Here is a 25,888-nt window from a genome sequence, read left to right as displayed (position 1 = left end):
TCATTAAACAGGGCAACAGAGTTAAATTTCACTCCCACCTCCACACAGCTAAAGACTAAAATGGTTCAATGTCACAAGGATAATTGTGAGCCCCAGTCTCTACATAACGTTATTCATCAGTGAAGAACTGTCATGAATCTTGCTTTGTACAACAATTTCTTTTTTTTTAATAAACATTTTATTGAGGTATTTTTTGGTATTATACCAACAACACAATAAACAATGTACGTGAAACTATAAACATAGTGCAAAAGCCGTCTCCCTCCCTTACATGTCTCACCTTTATTAACCCCCTACTCTAAGCTAAACTAACCCCCCTGCCCCTTCTGCTGACGATTAATTTTCCGCGAAGAAGTCGACGAACGGTTGCCACCTCCAAACAGAGAAAGCTAGCCATGTCCCATCGCCAGGTCTCCGACTTCGGGGGCTTTGAGTCCCTCCTAGCTAATAGTATCCGTCTCCGGGCTACCAGCAAAGGCCAGAACGTCTGCCTCTTTCTCCTTCTGGATTCCCGGGTCTTCCGACACCCCGATAATCACCACCTCTGGACTCAGCGCCACCCTTGTTTTTTTTTAATAAACATTTTATTGAGGTATTTTTGGTATTATAACAACAACACAATAAACAATGTACATGAAACTATTAACATAGTGCAAAAGTCGTCTCCCTCCCTTACAGGTCCCACCTTTATTACCCCCCTACTCTAAGCTAAACTAAACCACCCCCCGCCCCTTCTGCTGCCGATTAATTTTCCGCGAAGAAGTCAACGAACAGTTGCCACCTCCGGGCGAACCCTAACAGTGACGCTCTCAAGGCGAACTTGATTTTCTCCAAACAGAGAAAGCTAGCCATGTCCGATAGCCAGGTCTCCGACTTCGGGGGCCCTGAGTCCCTCCAAGCTAATAGTATTTGTCTCTGGGCTACCAGGGAAATGGAAGCAAAGGCCAGAACGTCTGCCTCCTTCTCCTCCTGGATTCCCAGGTCTTCCGACACCCCGAAAATCGCCACCTCTGGACTCAGCATCACCCTTGTTTTTAACACCGTGGACATGACATCTGCAAACCCCTGCCAAAATCCCGTAAGCTTCGGACATGCCCAGAACATGTGGACATGGTTCACTGGTCCTCCCGCACATTTTGCACACCTGTCTTCCACCCCAAAGAATCGGCTCATCCGGGCCACTGTCATGTGAGCCCGGTGAACAACCTTAAATTGTATCAGGCTGAGCCTGGCACATGTTGCAGATGCGTTGACTCTACTCAACGCCTCCACCCATAGACCATCCTCTATCTCTCAGCCCAGCTCCTCCTCCCACTTGCGCTCCAGCTCCTCGGTCTGCGTCTCCTCTGACCCCATAAGTTCCTTGTGAATGTCTGAGACACTCCCTTCTCCTACCCACCCTCTGGAAACTACCCTGTCCTGAATCCCCCTTAGCGGTAGGAGCGGGAAGGTTGACACCTGTTAACGTAGGGAGTCCCGCACCTGCAGACACCTGAATTTGTTTCCCCCCGCCAACCCAAACTTCTTCTCCAGTACCCTCACAGTCGGAAAGCTCCCCTCTATAAACATATCCCCCATCCTCTCAATCCCTGCACTCCGCCATATCCGGAACCCCCATCCATACTTCCCAGGGCAAACCGGTGATTATTACAGATTGGGGACCAGACCGATGCTCCCTCTGCTCCCACATGTCTCCTCCATTGCCCCCAGATTCTCAGGGCCGGCACCACCACGGGGCTGGTGGGGTACTGTGCCGGCGGGAACGGCAGAGGCGCAGTTACCAACGCCCCCAAACTGGTGTGTTGCATGAAGCCGCCCCATACGCTCCCATGACGACCCCTCCCCCACCACCCACTTCCTGATCATGGCTATATTCGCCGTCCAGTAATAGTTACTAAAATTTGGCAGCGCCAGCCCGCCCTCTCCCCGACTCCGCTCAAGCATTACCTTCTTTACCAGTGGGGTCTTACCCGCCCAAACAAAGCCAGAGATCACTTTGTTGACCCATTTAAAAAAGGACCGCGGAATAAAGATGGGGAATGTATAACATTTTCTGCCAGCAACAACATGCTTAGCCAAGAGAAAAATATTCTGGAAAAACTGTCTTTTTTCCTTTCATCATCAACATTGTAAGCAATGAGCCATTGATTGTCCAGCAACAGCTAACAGTTGTAGCAGCAAAACTCATTGATGGGAGGAATTTACATTCAAGGTAAAAGTAGTCATTCTACTCCAAATGGTTTATTTTGTGTTGAACTCTCAGACATATTTTACACAGCGTGTATGGAATAGCTTTTTGGTCATGTAACAGAATGTAAACAATTTTTTAAACCTCTCAAGGGCAGAATCCTACATGAATCAAAGGATCTTCCTTACCTTTACATCATTAACATTCATCCTTGTTCCTTCCTTCCCAACAAAGATGTCATCAACATCCACCAGAATGTATCTTTCCAAAGACAGTGACAATTTCTTTCCTGAAAGGAAGTTGATTGCATCCACAAAAATGAGCTTATGCAGCCAAAAGTTCAGGTTGTTGCCAAAGAGAACTCGCTGAATGCCGTCATGTAGTCCCAGGTCCTGAACCACGGTGGCATGCAGAATCTCGTCAGCGATCTGGTGTGGAATGTTTTCAGAAGATCCTGGCTTGGCCAGTAACACAGGCTCATAGGTGGAGTGATTGGACTGGAAGACAGTCCAGTCCTCTCCTGGCAGTGGACCTCTCTCGATTTCTTTAGCTTTGGTGATATGCAGCAAAGTAGATCGTGGGTTGATACAACAATCCTTGAGGGCAAGGTTGGTATGTAGGTTCAATGGAAAACCCTTCAACTGTGAGCTCAATAAGCTATTTTCGTTAGCTTTGTGAAATGCGATAATGCCAACATTGTACTCCATACAATATTTATCCAGCAGCTCTCTGTTCCAGGAGTCCATATTCACATACTTTAAAATATTTTCATAGATAACAAGTGCATATCTTCCCCGGTCCTTGTTTGTGAGGGCAGGAATGTCCCCTTTACCAGGGGCAATTTCAGCGTGGTGTTTAAAATGGCTTGACTCTAAAATTGCCACAATCTCCTGTCCTAGTTGTGAATACTGACTCTCAATAAATACTAGAACCATAGGGTCTGCTCTGGACGTGTCAATAGGTTTTGCAGTTTTCATTTCAAATAATCTGTACGGTAGAAGTTTGGGATCTCCACAGTCTTGTTCTGGAGTTGGCTTAGAAATTTCCAACTCTTGTTTGTAGCCAGTGTATAGGTAATAAGCTGATATAATAACACTCACCATGCAAAAGGCAGCCAGTAAGATCACCATTCTTCGCAAATGCCTACGAAACCTTATGACAAAATTCATGTTTTGTTTCTTGTCACCTTTTTCGCCTTTGTTTTCTTCTATGTTTTGACAATGAAGAGAATGCAAACAATTTCTGCCAGTAAGTCGCAGCACCTCATGTAACCATTGCAGAAACAATTACTGTCGTTCTTCATCAAAGCTGGCAAGTTGGCTCAACTCTCCTCTGGGTTTCTGCAACTGATGGCACGAAGGTCAGTGATCATTTTTACCAGAATCTGAACATTTTTTCCATCTTTGATTGAAATGTTTCCAAACCCGGGCAGAACCACATTCACAGCTGAAAATGTCTCCCAGAAATTCCCTTTGGACAGATCCAATCTGCAGAAAAAGTATTACAAAAGTTAGGCATAGCAAGCTACTTTAATAAAGCACAAGTATTCCACTTTTTGCCCAACACAGGCCAATTAAGAACCATCAAAAGCGTATTAAACATACTCATTCTTCCCACAGTACGCTAAAGCGATTATTCTTAATGGCAATTTATTACATTTTGTGCTTGACGACCTGACTTCTGGAGATCATGCAATTAAAGTGTTTTATTTAGAAACAAAAAGAACATTTCATTTGTTGATGGTGAAAGTATTTCTCTCAAAGATTATCCCTTTCAAATTGTCTGTTTCATTAACATTTATCAACAACACATTGTCCTGACTTATACATAAATAGATTTTTTTCTATTACTCAACTTTTCACAACCTCTGGCATAGATGCAATTTTTCGATATGAATAGAATAAAGAAAACACAGTGCATGAAGTTAAGGTAGAAAAGCGCAACACAAGTTCACTCATTATTGTTTAAGAATTTAGTTGATTTCATTTCTGTCCAAGCTTTTCTTATCTATGCACATTTTCTTAATAAAGAGATGATTAGAGTCATAGGATGGAATCTTCGGTACTGGACACTTAAGTCCAGTGGTGGAAGCAGACGTCTGCTCGAGAGTGGGTCAACTGAACATGCCAGATCTTGCGCTGTTCGGCTCATTAATTGGGCATCTGCGGAGCCCCCTGGCGGGGCGGGTAGGAAGTAGCTTGTCCTGCCAATACTGCATAGGCTCCAACATCCAGACGCCATATTTAAATGCACCTGGAAAACCATTCACTCTTTCACTCTGCTCCTTGACTACCCCTGCCCCACTGCCCACACCCCCAAGTCTGCCTCAGTCTCATCCCTCCCCTGTGCCCGGCTTTGTCGCATTTTATGCTACAGGCAGCCAATATCTCTCAGTGATGCTGGAAAGTAAGGCAAAAGCACAATCTCCTGACCTCAAAACCCAGGAACAAATCTATCTTGCCAGATGCAGCCACTCATATGCAGTTGTGAAAGTGAACGTTCTAAATTCCCGCTGGTGGGACATTCAATTTGGCGGGAAATCAAGATTTCTGTGTGTTGGCCTTTTAATAAGCTATTTGAGATGCCGACTCCGCCGGCGGGAGTCTCCGTTTTGCCGGCGCCCGGGGGTTTCCCGACGGCGTGGGGCTGCCCCACAATGGGAAACCCCATTGACCGGCCGGTGTTACGGAGACTCCCGCCGGCCGGTCGGGGCAGAAATGTGGCGGGGCGGGTAGGAGAATTTCGCCCAGGGTTCCCAACATAGCTCCAATGGGACACCTGACCAACCTTTAAGCCACCATAAAAGTCGGTAGAACAAGATTCCAAACCAACCTCCCCCGCCTCAGAAGTGATTTGTGGCCACAATTCCGCTGCTGGTGGAAGTGGAAGATTCCACCCATTGACTCATTATGACACAAAAAAAGTCAATTCAGCCCATTTAGTCTGCTGTGCGTTTCCAGTGGAGCTTCAGTCAAGGAAGGAGGTTTGCCAATGGGAGATGGATTGCAGGAGGGTAAATAACATTCAAAATAAATCGGACAAAATATCCAATATTGGGACCAGGATTAATAAGGATGTTGTGACCATGTTTGTCGCATACCTCTTAAATCCACCAATGCTCATTTTTCAAGGGTAAGTTCTGGCTCTGTTGATCTTGCCCATCTTTTGAATGGTAACCATTCCCACGGTCACCGTAAGAATGTATCTCTTTTTAGTGTTTTTTTACCTTCTGCATAAACTAATATTTGTTTCTTAGCACAGGACTTTATGATAGCCCAGCAGGTCATACAGGTTATTTGTTGTGGAGGGAGGGGGAGGGCATAGCTAGGGGGTTATTTTGTATTTGCTATTTAGTTCACAAGCATTTTAAGCTGTGAGCAAAATGGATACCTATCAGCACTTCTACTCGCCGTGTCTATCATTCAATACCATTAAGACAAAATATAGCTCAAAATTTACAAGGAGGGCTGCAACAATCTCAAATGATGTGGTGCAATGAACAAACAAGCTACAGATTCAATTCAATCTCCATGGGAAATAGACTTTTGAGAATATGTTTCTTTGCCATTTGATGTATGATTTGTGAAAAGTATTTAAATTTTCATTGTACAGAAAGGACAGAAGGCATGAAATTGCCAACAGCAAACACACTGAAAGTCATCCCAACTCGACTGCCAGTTCGAGGCATAAGGAGAAGATGGGCGTGTGAATTTAGGATGGCCAAACCACCTAACCTGCACGTCTTTGGACTGTGGGAGGAAACCGGAGCACCCGGAGGAAACCCACACAGACACAGGGAGAACATGCAGACTCCGCACAGACAGTGACCCAGCGGGGAATCGAACCTGGGACCCTGTCGCTGTGAAGCCACAATGCTATTCACTATGCTACCGTGCTGCCCATATAATTCACAAATTATATTCAGCTGACTCAAACAACTAAGTTAAATAATATTTCTCCTGATAATTATTTAAAAGCTCTCTGCTACTTGTGTTAATTTCCGTCATCAAGCTCCAAATTCAATAATCTGCCATAGAAATGTAAGTTAGAGAGAAACAGACACAACATTAAGGAAGGACAGGCCAGATATAGTAACAGTTCAAAGACTATTAAACCCATGAAATATATCACTGTGTCATTCCCGTTCGCTCAGGAGTCACTGGGTAAAATTTCCTTTGTAAGCCCTGTGTAACAAAACCAGAAAATCTATTCTAAATACCCGAGATAAGGGGCAAAATCTAACGACTGCCCCTGACTCTGGAAGTGACGTGGCCAGAACGTCTCGTGAGATTTACTCGGCTCACCACGCCTCGTGAGATCTAACGGGATTTCGCGAGGTGTCATCATCAGGATTCCGCCGGGTGGGCCCTAAATTTTCATATTAAAGTGTACAGTTAGGCACACTTAAATACTCGCCAGATCTAACCAGCGCCCAGGATCAAATCTCCTCGCCGAGGAGACACCAGGCGGGTGCCGTTTAGCACTTGTCTCCACAAACAAGAACCAAGCAGAACGGCACTTGGGGGAGATCTCCCAGGCAATCGGAGGTCCCCGGGTGGTTGGCCCCCCGGCAGAGTGGCACCCAGACACTGTTGATGCCAAGTGGGCACCCTGCTAATGTCACCTGGGCATCGTGGAAGTGTCACTTTTGTGCCAGAGTGCCCAGGTGGTACTGCCAGGCTTGCAGGTGCACTCCAGGCTGGCAGTACCATGTTGCTAAGGTGGCATTTTGGCCATGCTGGCGATTGGGCCAGGGGGTGCCCTGCCCTTGTGAGGTGGGGTGCAAGGGGCTCGAGGACCCCCCCAACAGGTAAGTTTGGCATTGGGAATTTGAGAAAAATGGCACCCTGATCTATTCCTGCATTGAGGAGCTCATAGAATCATAGAAGTTTACAGCATGGAAACAGGCCCTTCGGCCCAACCAGTCCATGCCGCCCAGTTTTTACCATTAAGCTAGTCCCAGTTGCCCGCACTTGGCCCATAACCCTCTATACCCATGTAACTATCTAAATGCTTTTTAAAAGACACAATTGTACCCGCCTCTACTACTACCTCTGGCAGCACATTCCAGACACTCACTACCCTCTGAGTGAAGAAATTGCCCCTCTGGGCCCTTCTGAATCTCTCCCCTCTCACCTTAAACCTATGCCCTCTAGTTTTAGACTCCCGTACCTTTGGGAAAAGATGTTGACTATCTACGTTATCTATGCCCCTCATTATTTTATAGACCTCTATAAGATCACCCCTAAGCGTCCTACGCTCAAGGGAAAAAAGTCCCAATCTATCCAGCCTCTCCTTATAACTCAAACCATCAAGTCCCGGTAACATCCTAGTAAATCTTTTCTGCGCTCTTTCTAGTTTAATAATATCCTTTCTATAATAGGATGACCAGAACTGCACACAGTATTCCAAGTGTGGCCATACCAATGTCTTGTACAACTTCAACAAGACGTCCCAACTCCTGTATTCAATGTTCTGACCAATGAAACCAAGCATGCCGAATGCCTTCTTCACCACCCTGTCCAGCTCATCCGAGACCCTGGATTGAAGCAGAGTCCTATTCAACGGCGGAGTTTTTCTCAGCATTGCAAGCAAAATGCGCTCGACATGGTTATACATAAGCACTGATTTTGCAATTGTGCAATCTTAGTAAAGAATTCTTCCTGCATGGAATGCAGGTTGGGAAATATTAACTGACAATTTCTTTGCCAGATTTCCATTTGCAAACCATTCCTTGAGGGAACCCTCAATTGCAGAATCTGCCAGATAAAACACAAAGTGTTGAACACTCCATCCATGGCTAACAATTCCGGGCGTTAGACTTGAACCATGAGTTTCTGATCCAGCGGTATGGGCGCTACCACTGTGCCACAAGGACTCCTATGGTAAAGTTGTGAATTTGAAACTTGTCCAGGACTGTCTGGAAGTCTCTCTTGTCTTGCCCTTTGGAGTACCTGAAGGAGTTGAAGATTTCTGTTGCACTTTCACCCGCAATGATGAGTAGAAGCTTTATCGTCTCAGCATCCGCCACGCCATCTAGGTCGGATGCTACCATGTAGATCTCAAATCTCTGTTTGAATGCACGCCAGTTGGCACTGAGATTGCCGTGGTACCTGAGCGGCTGAGGAACCGGAATCTCGAACATCTTGCCTGGGTGCTGTTGCAGGTAGTCACGGATCTTACTGAGTTGAACTATATAGATTCAACAGGCACTCACTGGTACCATGTTGTGTTATGCTTCTTCATGTAGCATAAGCTCCTTCCTTGATGTATGTTCTGACAAGGGAAGGTTCAGTCTTGGAGATAGGTTTAACACATTTATTGAACAGTTAACAAACGTTCTACTTGAGTTCGACTCTCCTGTTAATCTTGCTATAGTAGTTCAGTCTAACTAACCAGCCTGCTCTCAGCTATGCGGTGGGTGTGATGCTTCTGATCTGCCCCTGTCCTTCTCTCTGAGTGTCGCCTGTGGAAAGAGAAAGAGCATGTGTGCCCTGTCCTTTTATATGGGGTCTGCCCTGTCCTGTTATATGGGTTGCCCCCTGTCCTTTTATATGGGTTGCCCCCTGTCCTTTTATATGGGTTGCCCCCTTGTGGTAGTGTCACCTCTGGGTGTCTCGACTGCCCATTGGTTGTGTCCTATTCTATGTGTTCATTAACTGTATTTACATTAACCCTTTGTGTATCTAAAGTGATGCATATCACCACAGATTAAAAAAAGACTGGTTTTAAAAAAAGAGTCTGGATTTTGCCTTACAAATAACAATGGAATATTAGACACTTGGCCTTTAATTTGACAGGATTAGTTCTTCATTGAAACTGGAAAACTTTTTCAAAGGCTGTTCGAATATACTTGGAGGTACCCAGTCCTACGTTAAGGCAGCCTTCCCCTTAGCTTCCTTTCATAGCTATCATGATTCAAGGGTCTGTCAGAAAATGTTGGCATTGAACTGAAAGACTAATCTGAAAAAGTTAGAATAGAATGTATAGAAAATAATGTTGTCAGGATACGGCTGAAATGCACTAAATTCTACTGCCAGTGACATCAAACAAAGCTTGGTATAAGCTGGTGCAAGAAAGGAGCACACAGCATTCTGTGGATTCCTGAAGGAAGAACAGAGAAAGCTGAAATGCTTATTATGGGTGACTCACTGCATTGTCGAGCTGATGAATTAACCCTTCACTCTGGTTTAACAGACCCTCAATCCCGCACAGACTATAGGGTCATATTCTCTTTCAGCACTAGAGGGCAACTTTTCCTAATGTTAGAACAAGTTTGATAAAGAAAATAATACTTGTAACCGCAACAGAGAGATAGAGAAAGAGGTGCCCTTTCAACCTCTACAGATGACTGGGAAATCAAATAAAATCAAGTTCTAAATCAGCATGGCTTTAGCGAAACATTGACCAACATATTTGTGAAGATTCCTTTTGATGCTTACTGTTAACTGAAAGGGCATTGCACTCTGGTCATCCACACTGGCAATGCTAGCTTATTCCCTGAGATAATGCTTCTTGTAAGCTTCATTTTATGAACACTTTTATGTTTGACACAAGCTGCTTGAATAATTTCTAACTCAGGCCACAGAATGATATGGATAACCAATAATCTAATAATTTTAATGGAGAGTTGTGCCTAATTTCCATTGTCATAAAAGTAACAATTTATGTAATTAATAAAATGCAATACGGTTGCTTGATTCATCTTGTACCAATATTTATATTCCTTTCCTTCAATAGCTAACCCTTATCTAAATGTTTATACATTCATCATGTCTCTTGAAATGACTAGAGAGAAAAAGGCACACATTTTTATTGTACCTTATAATATCTTACTTTGAAATGTGGTTACTATTGTTATCTAAACAAAATAAAGTTATTTTACACATAGCTAAGTCCTGCAAACTGAAAATGAAATAAATGACGATATAATCCGTTTCAGTGTTGTTGGATGGAGATGAATGTTGGCCAGGAACAATGGGGGGGATTTTCTGGCTGTTCTTGCCAGTGGGATCTTCCAGTCCCGCTGAACCCCTGTTGTGAGTTTCCCAGCGGTGGGGGGCGCATTCATTGGGAAATCCCATTGACAGCAGCAGGACCAAAAAATCCCGTTGCCGAGAAACACACCACAGGGGGGCGCAGAAAATCCCCCACAATGTTTATAGTGACTCACACAGCAGCCGGGAAGCTAATGTGCAGCAACCGGGAAGGATCCATGGAACAACCTGGAAGCTATGTGCAGGGACCTGGAAGGAACCATGGAGCAACCTGGAAAGCTATTGAGCAGCAGCCAGGAAGGAAACTTGGAATCTATTGTGCCGCAACCTGGAAGCTATAGTGGAGTAGCCTGGAAGCTATTGTGCAGCAAACTGGAAGCTATAGTGGAGTAACCTGGAAGCTATTGTGCAGCAACCTGGAAGCTATTGTGCAGCAACCTGAAAGGAGCAATGGAATGACCTGGAAGGAACCATGTCAGCCTTCTTCTGTGCAAAATACTGTGCTTATGTAGCCTGGATCCTGGAGTCTGGCTTAAATCCACAACAGTCTAACTCAGATATAACTGTCACTAAGTGAGCCAAGCTGTTAACCTATAATACTGGAACAAACCCCCTGATAGATTTGTGTTGTCAGAAATTACATTCTATCCTACCATTTGATATTTTATTATAGCCTCCAATTCTGCTTAACCATGTTGTTTAGAGCTAGAGTTGCTAGAGTGTTTACCAAGTAATTTCTGTTCCTATCGAGGAAGTTTGTGAACTGATCTAGTTTGGGAGGAGTGCAGAGGACATTTCACATCAAAGGGTTAATATTCTTCTGTTTTGCAGCTTACAGTGTCCATCATGCAGCCCACAAAGCCACTGTAAGAAACTGCAGGATGGCTGTATTCTTATTGCCAATACTAGCTAAAGAGCCCTATACCAGAATACTGTTAAAGTTGTATTGAAGCCATCTTTGAGGCATGCGAGTACTGTACATTCCCCACTTTTATTTTATGTGAAAATCTGATTCAGTGAATGTTTTTTGTTGTCTGGTTTGTTCTATTAAATATGATAGGTTCCTTCGGTAGAATTTGATTTATTGACAAAGACCCACAAGTAATTAAATGCTTGCATAAACGCTGAATATCAGAAATTCCTTTCTCTGCTATTTTAACACGGCATTATCACTTTTAACATATTTTATTTAACAACTATCCTAACACGGCTGAGGAAATCATTTGAGGGAGATAAGTTCAAGTATTTCAGAGTATAATTTTGGGGTCCTTATGTTTTAGTAATGAGAGTACTGAAGGGTGCTATACTGTTGGCAGTAAGTGATGATATGCTGAAATAGTGGTTCCTGGGAGCAGGTTCATGACAACATTTCTAGCCAGTTTTATTTTGTTCCTGGTTGGAGAAGAGTTGAAAGTTACTACTGTCTCATGATGCCATGCAGTCAGTAATCCCCGTCTTTAGCTGTAGCTTACATTTGTCAACAAAGCATTTGCTGCTTAATTTCTATAGCTGGACACGCAGGTGGATTAATGAGTTTATTTGTTGTGCACCCCCCGTAACCCCCTGCAACAGGGGGCGGGATTCTCCCATGCGACGCCATATGGGAGAATCGCAGTTTACGCCATTTTTTCCCGCAGCGCGGTTCGACGGCGGCAGGCGATTCTCCGAGGCCTTGATGGCCGAGCGGCCGCGCAGAAACGGCAGAGTCCCGCCGGCACCGTTCACACCTGCTCGCAGCCGGCGGGAACTCTGCACGTAGGGTCGGGGGGTGGCCTGTGGATAAGCGCTCCTTCACCGGGGGGGGGGGGCCTCCGACTGGATCTGGCCCGCGATCTGGGCCCACCGATTGGCGGGCCGACCTCTCCAGCCCCGGCCCTATTTTATTACGCGGCCGGCCTTCGAACCCCCACGCCATGTTGCGTCGGGGCTGGCGCGCTGAGGGTCCCCCGCGTATTTGCGGGTTGGCGCGATTCCACTGCGCATGCCTGCGGGTTGGCGCGGCACCCAGTTGGCACCGGGAAGGGAGGCTGGAGCGGCGTGAATCGCACCAGCGCCGTGTTGGCCCCCTGTGGAGGCCAGAATTGGTAGTGCATGCAACCGCTTCGCACCATCGTGAAACGCAATGGCGTTCACGACGTGCTAACACTCAGTCTCCATTATGGGAGAATCGCGCCCAGGATTTCCACACCCAGTACCCCATCCTCCAATGAAAAAAGCCTCCAGAAAAAACAAAATGAATGGGATCCACAGACAGTTATCTCCCTTCACAATTACTACTTAAAACTGTATTCTTAATAGAGATTTCACCAGGCCGCCCCACCCCCTACCCAACCAGCAGCATTAAAAACATGACAGCAAATTTGAAAAGAAAAGGATAAAGTCAAAGATTTAATAGAAATTTATTGAATTCTGCCATTATTAACAGCTTCAGAGGGCTTAGCACAGAGATATTGCAAATAGAAATGATTGTGGTTGGCACACGGAATGTTGTGACATGTGCTTTGAAGGTTACTCATCCATTTGGAATATATGGTTTTGAACAAATCTTAGCACCTTATTCAGATCTAGCTGAATGCTTTTTGATGCCGGCAGTCACCATGACTGGCTGAATATTTCACTGTCATTTTTGTTGGCTGCTTCAAGCCACAAAAAACATTTTAGACGCTGGGTGATGGCTGGTACACAAATGCCTCCCCATCCTCCAAAGAGTGGGGGGGGCTAAATTATTAATGAGGGACCGGGAACGAGCTGTCATTTCATACATCTCGAAGAATGTTCACACAGTTCCATATGGGCATTTTGTCCAAAACAGGCGAGGCAAGCATATCCTGCACACCTTTATCCATGCCATGTAATGGTGCCATTTGTTTGGTGATAACATCATTGCTGCTGAAAGCTGTCACAAGCCAATCCATGTCATCGTGACGAAAATGGCACATTGCTATTTTTTTACCCAAAAGTGCATCAAAGAGAGCTTCCATAACGTTCCAAGAAAGGCAGGACAAAAAAGTCCAGAACATTTTTTGATGACATGTCATAAATCCTATAGTGCAGGAGGCCATTCCGCCCATCGAGTCTGCACCAACCCTCCGAAAGAACACCCTACCTAGGCCCACGCTCCCACCCATCCCCGTAACCCCATCTAACCTTTGGATGTTATGGGGCAATTTAGTATGGCCAATCTACCTAACCTGCACATCTTTGGACTGTGCGAGGAAACCGAAGAATCTGGTTATACGTTCATTTGATGCATATGTCACATGCTTATTAGATGCAAAAGCATTTAATATTATCAAAGAAAAGTCATGGTAATTTTAAATGTACAGTGATGTAATGATCCAAACGGAAAATCATTAAACAGAACATTAATTATAGTATATAAGATTACTGAAGCCATTTTAAAAGATTATCTCCTTAGTTGCTGGCTTACAGATGGTGGCAACTGATTATCTTATGATATGGTATTCTCCACTGAGCTCCCACAGGAATGATGATGGGTTGTAATTCCTGTCACTGGTTTTAATTTAATCAGTTACCCAATTGGGGAAAGTGTACCCAGACCCTGCTTTGCCATCTGTAAAAATATCCCCATAAATATTTGGACTCTGGTCCTGAGCAGGCAGGACTTCTGCCGTGTTATGATTCATATCTAGTATATATGATCTGTGCGTTCTTGTTGGGACAATGCCCGTCTCTGTCTCCCAGTAATATTCTGCTTTTCAGGGGCAAAACTCCGAAAAAATGTTTACAGAAATCTTATGTAGCAAAATTTGCAAGTTGTTTTTTAAATAAATTTAGAGTACTCAATTCTTTTTTTCCAGTTAAGGGGTAATTTAACGTGGCCAATCCACCTACACTGCATATTTTTGGGTTGTGGGGGTGAGACCCATGCAAATACGGGAAGAATGTGCAAACTCCGCACGGACAGTGACCCAGGGCCCAGACTGAACCCGAGTCCTTGCCACCGCGAGGCAGCAGTGCTAACCACTGCGCCACCGTGCTGCCCACAAAATTTGCAAGTTATCCATCATCAGGATTGTAAAATATTTTGTGCAGACCATAATTATCTGCTACTTTTCCATGAATTAACTGCCCACTGATCTGCAAATAACCCTAAGATAAGGTTTATTTTGTTAAAGTACATTTGAGAATGTATTCCAAAATATACCTGGAGCTCCTACTTATACAGAATATTACAATAGCTCCACTTCAGCAAAGAAATTATTTAAACAGTCTGACTTTAATCTTACATTATTTTTGCATTGCCTGAAATGATCTTTTCTAAGCTCCAATACAAAGAGGATTATGAAGATTTGCATGCTTTCTGACATTTTAATATTTCCCCCTGCTGAATCAACAGGAATCGAATGAAGTCGGGTGAACATCAAATGCTGTGACAAGCACTTTGAAGGTTACAGAGTCATGTCTAAAGTGCAGTCTGGTACAAAAGATGTTTGTTTGTCCAAACTGCAATAACTAATTCAGCGTGTGCATATTCACTGAGATAATAATTATACATTGAGTAAGATTAATCATTTCATTTTGAATCGTTAAAAATATGCAAAATGTACTTTCTAAAATAACAGGAGTTACTTATTTTTCAACACTCAATACTTTCTAATTGAAAATCTAGCTGGCCATTGAATTTTACCACTTAAAACTACAGTTGCACGAAAAGAGTAGCACTTTTCATTTGTGAAACCATGGTAGAATTTAAGTAATTATGCATAATTGCACACACTGTTAAAAATTCTGCATTTGGGTTTGCAAATTAAAAATTAAATAATGCATCAATGCATAAATGCAAGCATTTATTTCCCTTTACCTTCTTTCACTTCAGCATTGCAACTGAATTGTTCTGTTACATTAAAGAAATCAGGAAAAGTACTTACGAAAATGTTTAATATAAATATTTCAAATAAACCAAGACATCCATTGCTGAGGCATAGTTGTAGTTTGTGAGATTTTAGAGCTCTCCTTTTGTTAGATTTGAGAAGTGATCAACAGCAGTTTCCAAGGTCTTCAGGAAATACCCCAAAGCATTTAAACCTTACACTTAATAATTTAGCTCACCACATTTCACACCAAAACTGCCACTTTATGCTCTCTGTTCAAGCAGCTGCACACAGAAAGCCCTTAACATCCCACGACTCCAGTGATTTGACGCTTGCTAACTCAGTCACATTCTATACCGTTCCTCTTTAAGACTCACCCAGCTGGAATGATTTAGTGTTCTATTCACGATTATGTTCATTGCAACCTCTTCTTTGACACAAGGATTATAGCAGGGCACATTTTGCAGCTAAACAAGGACCACTTCATCACGAAAGAACAGCAACTGCAGTTATCTTTCCTTCAGTTAAGGCAAGTCTATTGCAGCTACATGGAAGTCAGTAGAAATAGCTGTAAAACAGTATGATTGACAGAAACAGCCAATTCTCCCAGCTAATCATTGTAAAGACCTTCAAGGACTAGGAGCCATTTTGGTGCCATCCAGATAGTGGGTTGTTACACATGAATACATTCTGTTCTGAGCTAATTCAGTGTTCTACTGAATTCCACTCACAGTCAAGTGATTGATTGGAAACTCCCGAAGGATCTTCAGACCTGCCACAACGCACTTGCGCAAGGAAGTACCATCCTTTCAGGATTAGGCTCATGACAGGCACAGGAGTAAAATATCCCATGTTACGACAGACGCTGAGATCGGAAGATGTCAAAAAGCAGAAAACCTTTGTTTATTTGAAAAAGCCTCAACAAGCAGTTTATAGGTTTGGTTAGATACTGTAGCCAGCCTTTGCAGGATCCTAATTAATAAAATACTTATCAAAGCCAGTGGCTATCTTGCTTTGTGCTAAGGCAATAGAAAACACAACTAGCTCATACATTTAAATCAAATTTCAGGGTCAGGAGGCTGAGCCCATAATCATTCATTCACTTATGATACCAGGAGGACTTGCGTGGGAAATAATATTTCCAACAATTACTTTAAAAATATCAATGTTAGTTTGTGTCGGAACTGAAATCTCAGTTTAGATTTTTGCTCTTTAAATAATTCCTTTTGCAGCACTTTGCATCATGAAGAAATGCTTTTTATGAAATGAATTGAAATACAAATTTTCTACAGAAGAGGAAAAGTACTTCATAAATTTTATATTCTTATAAATTGTAACTTCCTGAATATATTTTGTAGCCAACTGGGATGGTCACTTACAACCAGGTACAGAGAAACTCGCACAGCCTAGCGGGTAAAATGTACAAGCCAAAACTCAGGTAGGCTCAGAGACTGAAATGCATATTTGCAAGCAAGAAGGCCAGACGGTATCGAAACTCCGACCAATTAGCATTTTAATGGGGCCGATTAGCATTTGATGGCCCATCTCCACCAAAACAAAGGACTGGTACTCGAGCGGCCGGTACAGTCCCAGACATTTCGGCGCCACTCCCTGTTCAATGGAAACATAAACAACGGGGTCAGTGGCCGCTTGGAGCACGCCCAGCCATCCAGATCCCCGCCCACTTATTGGTTAGGAATCGAACGGAGTGATCAGGGATCACCCAAATAGTAGGGCCCAAACCGAAGGACCGCCCAAAAGAGTGCGAAAGCCCTAAGTAGAAGAAGAAGAGCCCGCCACATATTCCTCCTCTCTTGGACCTGGTACCCCGGTCACGGCCATCTCCAAGTGCAGCAACACCAGAAGCAAGTACAAGTTCAACGCTCGCTACCAGACGGATGAGCCTTGCTGAGCAGCAGTTACTCCTTTGGACTCGATAGATCCAGAATCGAACAGCGGCCACTGTTCTCTGACCTAAGCCGGGTGCCCGAAGTTAAGTACAGGTTGTCTTAGTTGATAGGTGTAGATAACTAGTAGTATTTATGTTGCAGGACTAATTGTGTGTAAATAAAGTATCCTTGACCTTGAACTAACTAACTGGTGTTTGGCTCTTTGATCGATAACCAGTTGAAACTTGTGGTGGTATCATTTGATACCTGGCGACTCTAAGCATTAGGACATAGATGACATAGAAAGAAGGGCAAATTCACTGATTGCCATAATTGGAACAGAGCCACAGAAAGAACAGAGTAAAAGAGTAAGAGAAGAAAACGCAACAGTTATTGGCGACATCTGATGGGATTCGACCCAGAGGTGACCGTGTAAGAGAAGAGACAGAGAGCCAGGTACAACAGTTAACAAAACAGTGCGATGGTTTGAAGGCAGCCCTCCGAGCACTCCACAGTTCCACCACAGAACAGAGGCAGAGTTCGGTGGATCATGCCAAGTGCAGGCAGCAAATTGCAAAGTTGCAATCCCTGCTATCTGCTCAAAATGGGTTTAGCGACACCTTTGGCCCACAGCTAGATCAGGAAGATGGCCCCGATTGGCAGGAACTCAGTGAAACGGCCCAACGGTACGTGAGTGAGACAGAGAACCAGAATAGAGCCCCCCAGGCCCCGAAAAGGAAAGCACCCGCACCACCAACTGCACAGGCAGCACCCAACACAATGAACCCCATTACCACGCAGCGCAGGGTTACTACGGAAGGCCAACCCGATTTTGTGTATACCACCCCATTAATATTTTATATATTTGTTTCTACAGATATATAAAACAAAAAAGAGTGGCTAAGGTAAATATTGGTCCTTTAGAGGATGAGAAGGGAGATTTAATAATGGGAGATGAGGAAATGGCTGAGGAACTGAACAGGTTTTTTGGGTCGGGCTTCACAGTGGAAGACACAAATAACATGCCAGTGACTGATAGAAATGAGGCTATGACAGCTGAGGACCTTGAAATGATTGTTATCATGAAGGAAGTAGTGATGGGCAAGCTAATGGGGGCTAAAGGTAGACAAGTCTCCTGGCCCTGATGGAATGCATCCCAGAGTGCTAAAAGAGATGGCTTGGGAAATTGCAAATGCACTAGTGATAATTTACCATAATTCACTAGACTCTGGGGTGGTCTCGATGGATTGGAAATGAGCAAACGTGACACCACTGTTTAAAAAAGGAGGTAGGCAGAAAGCGGGTAATTATCGGCCAGTGAGTTTAACTTCGGTAGTAGGGAAGATGCTGAAATCTATCATCAAGGAAGAAATAGCGAGGCATCTAGATGGAAATTGTCCCATTGGGCAGGCGCAGCCTGGGTTCATAAAGGGCAAGAAGTGCTTCACTAATTTAGTGGAATTTTTGGAGGGCATTCACGGGGAGCCAATGGATGTGGTATATCTGAATTTCCAGAAAGCTTTTGACAAGGTGCCACACAAGATTGCTGCATAAGATAAAGATGCATGGTGATGCGACCATCAATTCACTCAAAGGCACGAATAGAAGTAAACCGTGGTTTTAATCAGCTTAGAACAGTGCCTGCCTGTGACTGGTACAATACTGTGAACCGCCTACAGGTCAATTGCTCTTTATACTTCCTTTGAAGGGGAGGAGCCATGGGCGGAGCCTGTACATGCCCCAACATAACTCCCTGTGGGTGAAGCCACACAATGGCCCATAGGTGGATCCCACAAGGTCAACAACATAACATAGCTGTAACACAATGGCAGAACATGATACTAATACACTGGTGAATACTACTGCTAGACATTCACCACATTCACCCCCTGTTAAAAAAAATGAAGTCCGGCGGGTGTGACGGGCTCATAAGTTCAGCCGGTCCGGCGCATGGATTGTGCGCTGCGATCGCCGAAGCACTGGTGTTGCTGCTGGTCCGGGTGTCAGGCTCATCCGTGCTGGCAGCGGAAGTGGGGCCGGTGCGGGCACAGGCGTGGACTCCGGAAGCGTCTCTTCTGGAGCTTCATTCCTGTGGACCGGTGTCGCGGGTGGGAGGGAGCGTGGGAGCCATATAGGGGCGGGGGTGCTGGATATGGTAGGTTGGGCAGGATATAGTGGGGGGGCTGCGGTGGTGGTGGTGGTGGTGGAGCCTGCGGGCGGCAGGTCCCGGAGAGACGCGGTACTTTGTCGGCCATCGGAGTGCTCGACATAAGCATACTGGGGGTTGGAGTGTAGGAGCTGCACCCTCTCTACCAGAGGGTAGGTCTTATGGCTCCTGACATGTTTTCTGAGTAGGACTGGCCCCGGTGTCTTTAGCCAGGACGGAAGCGAGGCCCCGAGGTAGCTGCCCTCGGGAAAACAAACCAGCGGCCATGAGGAGTCTCGTTTGTGGCCGTGCAAAGGAGGGACATGATAAAATGGAGCGTATCGGGGAGGACCTCCTGCCAGTGAGAAACTGGGAGATTCCTGGACCGCAGGGTCAGTAGGACGGTCTTCCAGAAGTCGCGCTCTCCCTCTCCACCTGCCTGTTTCCCCTGGGGTTATAACTGGTAGTCCTGCTCGAGGCAATGCCCTTACTGAGCAGGAGACGCAGTTCGATGCTCATGAACGACGAGCCCCAGTCACTGTGGACATAACTGGGGAAACCAAACAGGATGAAGACACTATGCAGGGCTCTAATGACAGTGGACGTGGTCATATCGGGGCAGGGGATTGCAAATGGGAAGCGGGAGAACTCATCTATGATGTTGAGGAAATATGTATTGCGGTTATTGGAGGGGAGGGGCCCTTTGAAATCGATACTGAGGCATTCAAAGGGCCGGGATGCCCTTACTAGGTGGGCTTTATCCAGGCGGTTTACACTCCGCACAGATTTGGCAGTCCCTGGTCATAGCTCTGACCTCGGTGGAGTAGGGCAGGTTGCGGGCCTTGATATAATGGTCGAGCCGGGTGACCCCCAGGTGGCAGAGGTCATCGTGGATAGCCAGTAGTCGGTCATCTTGCGCGCTGGCGCATATGCTGTGGGACAGGGCATCTGGGGGCTCGTTGAGCTTCCCAGGACAATATACTATATCGTAGTTATAGGTGGAGAGTTCGATCCTCCACCTCAAGACCTTATCGTTCTTGATTTTGCCCCGCTGCGTATTGTCGAACATGAAGGCTACCGATTGTTGGTCGGTGACGAGGGTAAACCTCTGGCCAGCGAGGTAGTGCCTCCAGTGCCGCACGTCTTCCACGATGGCTTGGGCTACTTTTTCAACCGAGGAGTGTCGAATTTCAGAGGTGGTGAGGATGTGCGAAAAGAACGCTACCGGTCTGCCTGCTTGGTTGAGGGTGGTGGCAAGAGCGACCACTGATGCGTCGCTCTCCACCTGGAAGGGGACGGACTCGTCCACCGTGGCTTTGGCGACGTCCGCCTTGATGCAGCTGAAGGCCTGGCGGACCTCAGTTGCCAGTGGGAAGATGGTGGCCTTAAATAGTGGGCGGGCTTTGTCAGCATAATTGGAGACCCACTGGGCGTAATATGAAAAGAACCCAAGGCACCTCTTCAGGGCCTTGGGACAGTGAGGGAGAGGGAGTTGCAGGAGGGGGCACATACGGTCAGGATCGGGCCCTAGGACCCCGTTCTCCATGACGTCGCCGAGGATGGCTAGTCTGGTTGTGCGGAAAACGCATTTCTCCTTGTTGTAGGTGAGATTGAGGGTTTGGGCGGTTTGGAGAAATCGGTGGAGTTTAGCGTCGTGGTCCTGCTGATCATGGCCGCAGATGGTGACATTGTCCAAGTACGGAAATGTGGCCCGCAGCCCGTACTGGTCCACCATTCGGTCCATTGCTCTTTGGAACACCGAAACCCCAGTTGTGACGCCAAAGGGGACCCGGAGGAAATGGAAAAGGCAGCCGTCTGCCTCAAAAGCCGTGTAGTGGCGGTCCTCCAGGCGGATTGGGAGCTGGTGGTATGCAGACTTCAGATCCACCGTGGAGAACACCCGGTAGTGTGCAATCTGATTTACAATGTCTGCAATCCGGGGAAGGGAGAACGCATCGAGCTGCGTATACCGGTTAATGGTTTGGCTGTAATCAACCACCATCGAGAACTGTTCCCCGGTCTTGACGACCACCACCTGAGCTCTCCAGGGGGTATTGCTGGCCTCGATGACACCCTCCTGCAAGAGACACTGGATCTCGGACCTAATGAACGTCCTGTCCTGCACGCTATACCGCCTGCTTCTGGTGGCGACTGGCTTGCAGTTGGCTGTGAAGTTTGCGAAGAGAGGGGGAGGGTCGACTTTTAGGGTCGCGAGGCTGCATATGGTGAGTGGGGGCAGGGGCCCCTCGAACTTCAGGGTTAGGGTCCTGAGGTTACATTGGAAGTAGAGTCCCAATACGAGAGGAGCGTAGAGGTTTGGGAGCACATATAATTTAAAGTTAGCGTACTCAGCGCCCTGTATTGCTAGGGTTGCAGTAGTGCACCCTTGGATTTGCACTGAGTGCGACCCAGAGGCGAGGGAGATGGTTTGTTGCGCCAGGAAAATTAGGAGCGAGCAGCATCTTACCATGTCCGGGTGAATGAAGCTCGCTGTGCTTCCGGAGTCGAAGAGGCAAGGCGTCTCGTGCCTGTTAACCCGGACGGCCATCATGGAGCTCCGGAGGTGCTTGGGTCGCGACTGGTCCAGGGTGACCGTGCTGAACTGCGGGTAGCCGCCGGCGTGGTGCTGGGGTGGCCCCGCAATGTCTGTCCATATTGATAATACGCGTCGAGCGGCATAGCAGTTTGCGGCCAAGATGGCGGCCCCTGTTGGTCGAGCGTGGCAGGCGGTGAGGAAGATGGCGGCCTCCATGGATCGCACGTGGCCGGCCGCGTGGGGGAGGGTGGCCAAGATGGCGGCCCCCGTGAGTCGCACGTGCTGTGAGGGCTGGAAGATGGCTGCCCCCACTGATAGCACGAGGCTGAGGCCTCTGCAGGGGGCGGAGTCGGCAGACACGCTGCCACCCTGCAGGGTCTGCGGGCCTGTGAGTCTGAGGATCGGGTCTGTGAGTTAGAGCTCTTAGACCTGGCCAGGCAGACTTTGGCGAAATGTCCCCTTCTCCCGCAGCTGCTGCAGTTCGCGTTGTGTGCTGGGCAGTGCTGTCGGGGGTGTTGAGACTGGCTGCAAAAATAGCAGGGAAGCCCCCCATGATGGGCGGGCGGCTGCGCGGCACAGGCCTGGGGTAGTCTTTGGTCGGGGGCCCACGAGGGGGTCGCGTGGTCAGCCGGGAACGTAGTAAGTCTCTGAAATGCAACCTCCAGAGAGGTGGGCCCCCTTTTCGAGCAGGCGCTGTCTCACATAATTCGACCAGACTCCCACCACGTAGACGTTTCGGACTGCGAGTTCCATGTGCTGAGTGGCCGTAACGGCCTGGTAATTACAGTTGCGTGCGAGGGCTTTGAAGTCGCGTAGGTAGTCATCTAGCGACTCCCCGGGGCGCTGGCGGCGAGTGGCGAAGACGTGTCGCGTGTAGATCTCGTTCACGGGCCGTACGTAGAGGCGTTCGAGCATCGCGAGTGCATCTGCATAGGAGGAGGCCTCGTCAAGCTTAACAGAAATGCGATGGTTCACCCGTGCGCGGAGGAGGCTCAGCTTCTGTTCATCGGTGACGGAAGGCGTGGAGGAGGCTGCGAGGTAGGCCTTGAAGCATCGAAGCCAATGCGAAAAAATGTATTTCCCCTCCGCAGCCTGCGGATCAAGTTCCAGTCCATCAGGTTTGAGGGCTGATTCCATAGTTGTGTTTAAGCTGATTAAATTGATGCGACCATCAATTCACTCAAAGACACGAGTAGAAGTAAACCGTGGTTTTAATCAGCTTAGAACAGTGCCTGCCTGTGACTGGAACAATACTGTGAACCGCCTACAGGTCAACTGCTCTTTCTACTTCCTTTCAAGGGGAGGAGCCATGGGCGGAGCCCATACATGCCCCAACATAACCCCCTGTGGGTGAAGCCACACAATGGCCCATAGGTGGATCCCACAAGGTCAACAACATAACAAAGCTGTAACACAATGGCAGAACATGATACTAATACACTGGTGAATTACTAATACTATACATTCACCACACATGGCATTAAGGGTAAAGTAGTAGCATGGATAGAGGATTGGTTAATTAATAGAAAGCAAAGAGTCGGGATTAATGGGTGTTTCTCTGGTTGGCAAACAGTAGCTTGTGGTGTCCCTCAGGGTTCAGTGTTGGGTCCACAATTGTTCACAATGTACATAGATGATTTGGAGTTGGGGACCAAGTGCAATGAGTCCAGGTTTGCAGACGACACTAAGATGAGTGTAAAGCAAAAAGTGCAGAGGATACCAGAAGCCTAGGGCAGCACGGTAGCATTGTGGATAGCACAATTGCTTCACAGCTCCAGGGTCCCAGGTTCGATTCCGGCTTGGGTCACTGTCTGTGCGGAGTCTGCACATCCTGCCCGTGGGTTTCGTCCGGGTGCTCCTGTTTCCTCCCACAGTCCAAAGATGTGCAGGTTAGGTGGATTGGCCATGATAAATTGCCCAGTGTCCAAAATTGCCCTTAATGTTGGGTGGGGTTACTGGGTATAGTGGAGGTGTTGACCTTGGGTAGGGTGCTCTTTCCAAGAGCTGGTGCAGACTCGATGGGCTGAATGGCCTCCTTTTGCACTGTAAATTCTATGGTCTGCAGAGGGATTTGGATAGGTTAAGCGAATGGGCAAGGGTCTGGCAGATGAAATACAATGTTGACACATGTGAGGTTATCCATTTTGGTAGGAATAATAGCAAAAGGAATTATTATTTCAATGATAAAATATTAAAACATGCCGCTATGCAGAGAGACCTGGGTTTACAGGTGCAACAGGTGATTAAGAAGGCACATGAAATTTTGTCCTTCATTGCTAGAGGGATGGAGTTTAAGACTAGGGAGGTTATGCTGCAATTGTAGAAGGTGTTAGTGAGGCCACACCTGGAGTATTGTGTTCAGTTTTGGTCTCCTTACCGGAGAAAGGACATACTGGCGCTGGAGGGTGTGCAGAGGAGATTTACTAGGTTAATCCCAGAGCTGAATTATGAACTGGGTTGGATTACGAGGAGAGGTTGAGTAGACTGGGACTGTACTCGTTGGAATTTAGAAGGATGCGGGGGGATCTTATAGAAACGTATAAAATTATGAAGGGAATAGATAGGATAGATGCAGGCAGGTTGTTTCCACTGGCGGGTGAAAGCAGAACAAGGGGCCATAGCCTCAAAATAAGGGGAAGTAGATTTCGGACTGAGCTGAGGACACCAGTTCATGCGGCTGTAGAGTCTCTTTGGGCTGAGCCGGCTGGAACCTTTGACACATTGGGCAATTGAGTACTGTATTGGCGAAACCCTGACTGATGCCTGGCCAATATACTGCCTCTCGGGCTCGACGGCGACACTTTTCGACCCCCAGGTGACCCTTGTGGATTTGGCCAAGGACCAGCTCTCGCATGCTCTGTGGTATTACTATCCTGTCCAGCTTCATTAATATGAGGCAACTATAGACCAGTGAGCCTCACGTCTGTAGTGGGTAAAGTCTTGGAGGGGATTATAAGAGACAAGATTTATAATCATCTAGATAGGAATAATATGATCAGGGATAGTCAGCATGGCTTTGTAAAGGGTAGGTCATGCCTCACAAACCTTATTGAGTTCTTTGAGAAGGTGACTGAACAGGTAGACGAGGGTAGAGCAGTTGATGTGGTGTATATGGATTTCAGTAATGCGTTTGATAAGGTTCCCCACGGTAGGCTATTGCAGAAAATACAGAGGCTGGGGATTGAGGGTGATTCAGAGATATGGATCAGAAATTGGCTAGCTGAAAGAAGACAGAGGGTGGTGGTTGATGGGAAATGTTCAGAATGGAGTTCAGTTACAAGTGGCGTACCAAAAGGATCTGTTCTGGGGCCGTTGCTGTTTGTCATTTTTATCAATGACCTAGAGGAAGGCGCAGAAGGGTGGGTGAGTAAATTTGCAGACGACACTAAAGTCGGTGGTGTTGTCGACAGTGCGGAAGGATGTAGCAGGTTACAGAGGGACATAGGTAAGCTGCAGAGCTGGGCTGAGAGGTGGCAAATGGAGTTTAATGTAGAGAAGTGTGAGGTGATTCACTTTGGAAGGAATAACAGGAATGCGGAATATTTGGCTAATGGTAAAGTTCTTGGAAGTGTGGATGAGCAGAGGGATCTAGGTGTCCATGTACATAGATCCCTGAAAGTTGCCACCCAGGTTGATAGGGTTGTGAAGAAGGCCTATGGAGTGTTGGCCTTTATTGGTAGAGGGATTGAGTTCCGGAGTCACGAGGTCATGTTGCAGCTGTACAAAACTCTGGTACACTCGCTTGAGGCGATCGATGTGCTCCTGAGGAGTTGTGGACCAGATAATAATATCATCGACGTACACTCGCACCCCCTCGATACCTTCCATCATTTGCTCCATTATGCAGTGGAACACCTCCGAGGCGGAGATGATGCCAAAGAACATCCGGTTGTAATAGTAGTGACCGAACGGGGTGTTAAATGTACACAACTTTCGACTGGACGCGTCCAGCTTCGTGAAAAACTTGCGTGAGCCATTTCGCTGGTGAGTTCTTCTCATTTAGGTATCGGGTAATGTTCCCTCATGATGTTATGGTTCAAATCTTTGGGGTCGATACAAATGCGAAGTTCCCCTGACGGTTTTTTGACACAGACGATGGAGCTAACCCAGTCCGTGGGTTTAGTGACCTTAGAGATGACGCCCTGGTCCTGGAGGTCTTGCAGCTGCTGCTTGAGGCGGTCCTTAAGGGGTGCCGGCACCCGACGTGGTGCATGAACCACAGGTGTGGCATTCGGCTTCAGCAGTATCTTGTATCGGCAAGGTAGTGTACCCATACCTTCGAAGACGCTGTGGTATT

The 25,888-nt window shown here is 46.6% G+C and overlaps 1 protein-coding gene across 7 annotated transcripts in view; it reads right to left on the bottom strand.

Moving 5' to 3' along the window:
- ndst3 (N-deacetylase/N-sulfotransferase (heparan glucosaminyl) 3) overlaps positions 1-25,888 on the bottom strand; it is a 1,764,928-nt gene that overhangs the window by 543,453 nt on the left and 1,195,587 nt on the right. For 5 of the 7 annotated variants that reach the window (XM_072496177.1, XM_072496171.1, XM_072496172.1 and 2 more), the window contains one exon: positions 2,377-3,675. In XM_072496177.1, the coding sequence (XP_072352278.1) occupies positions 2,377-3,357 (981 nt within the window). In that variant the 5' untranslated portion in view covers positions 3,358-3,675. Of the gene's footprint in view, positions 1-2,376; positions 3,676-15,077; positions 15,355-15,397; positions 15,705-25,888 lie in introns of those variants that run through there. The other 2 variants (XM_072496173.1, XM_072496176.1) reach the window with 2 other exon arrangements.

The sequence above is a fragment of the Scyliorhinus torazame genome, chromosome 3, assembly GCF_047496885.1.
Source record: "Scyliorhinus torazame isolate Kashiwa2021f chromosome 3, sScyTor2.1, whole genome shotgun sequence".
Classification (NCBI taxonomy): Eukaryota; Metazoa; Chordata; class Chondrichthyes; order Carcharhiniformes; family Scyliorhinidae; genus Scyliorhinus; species Scyliorhinus torazame.
This window is presented reverse-complemented; position numbering and strand designations above follow the sequence as displayed.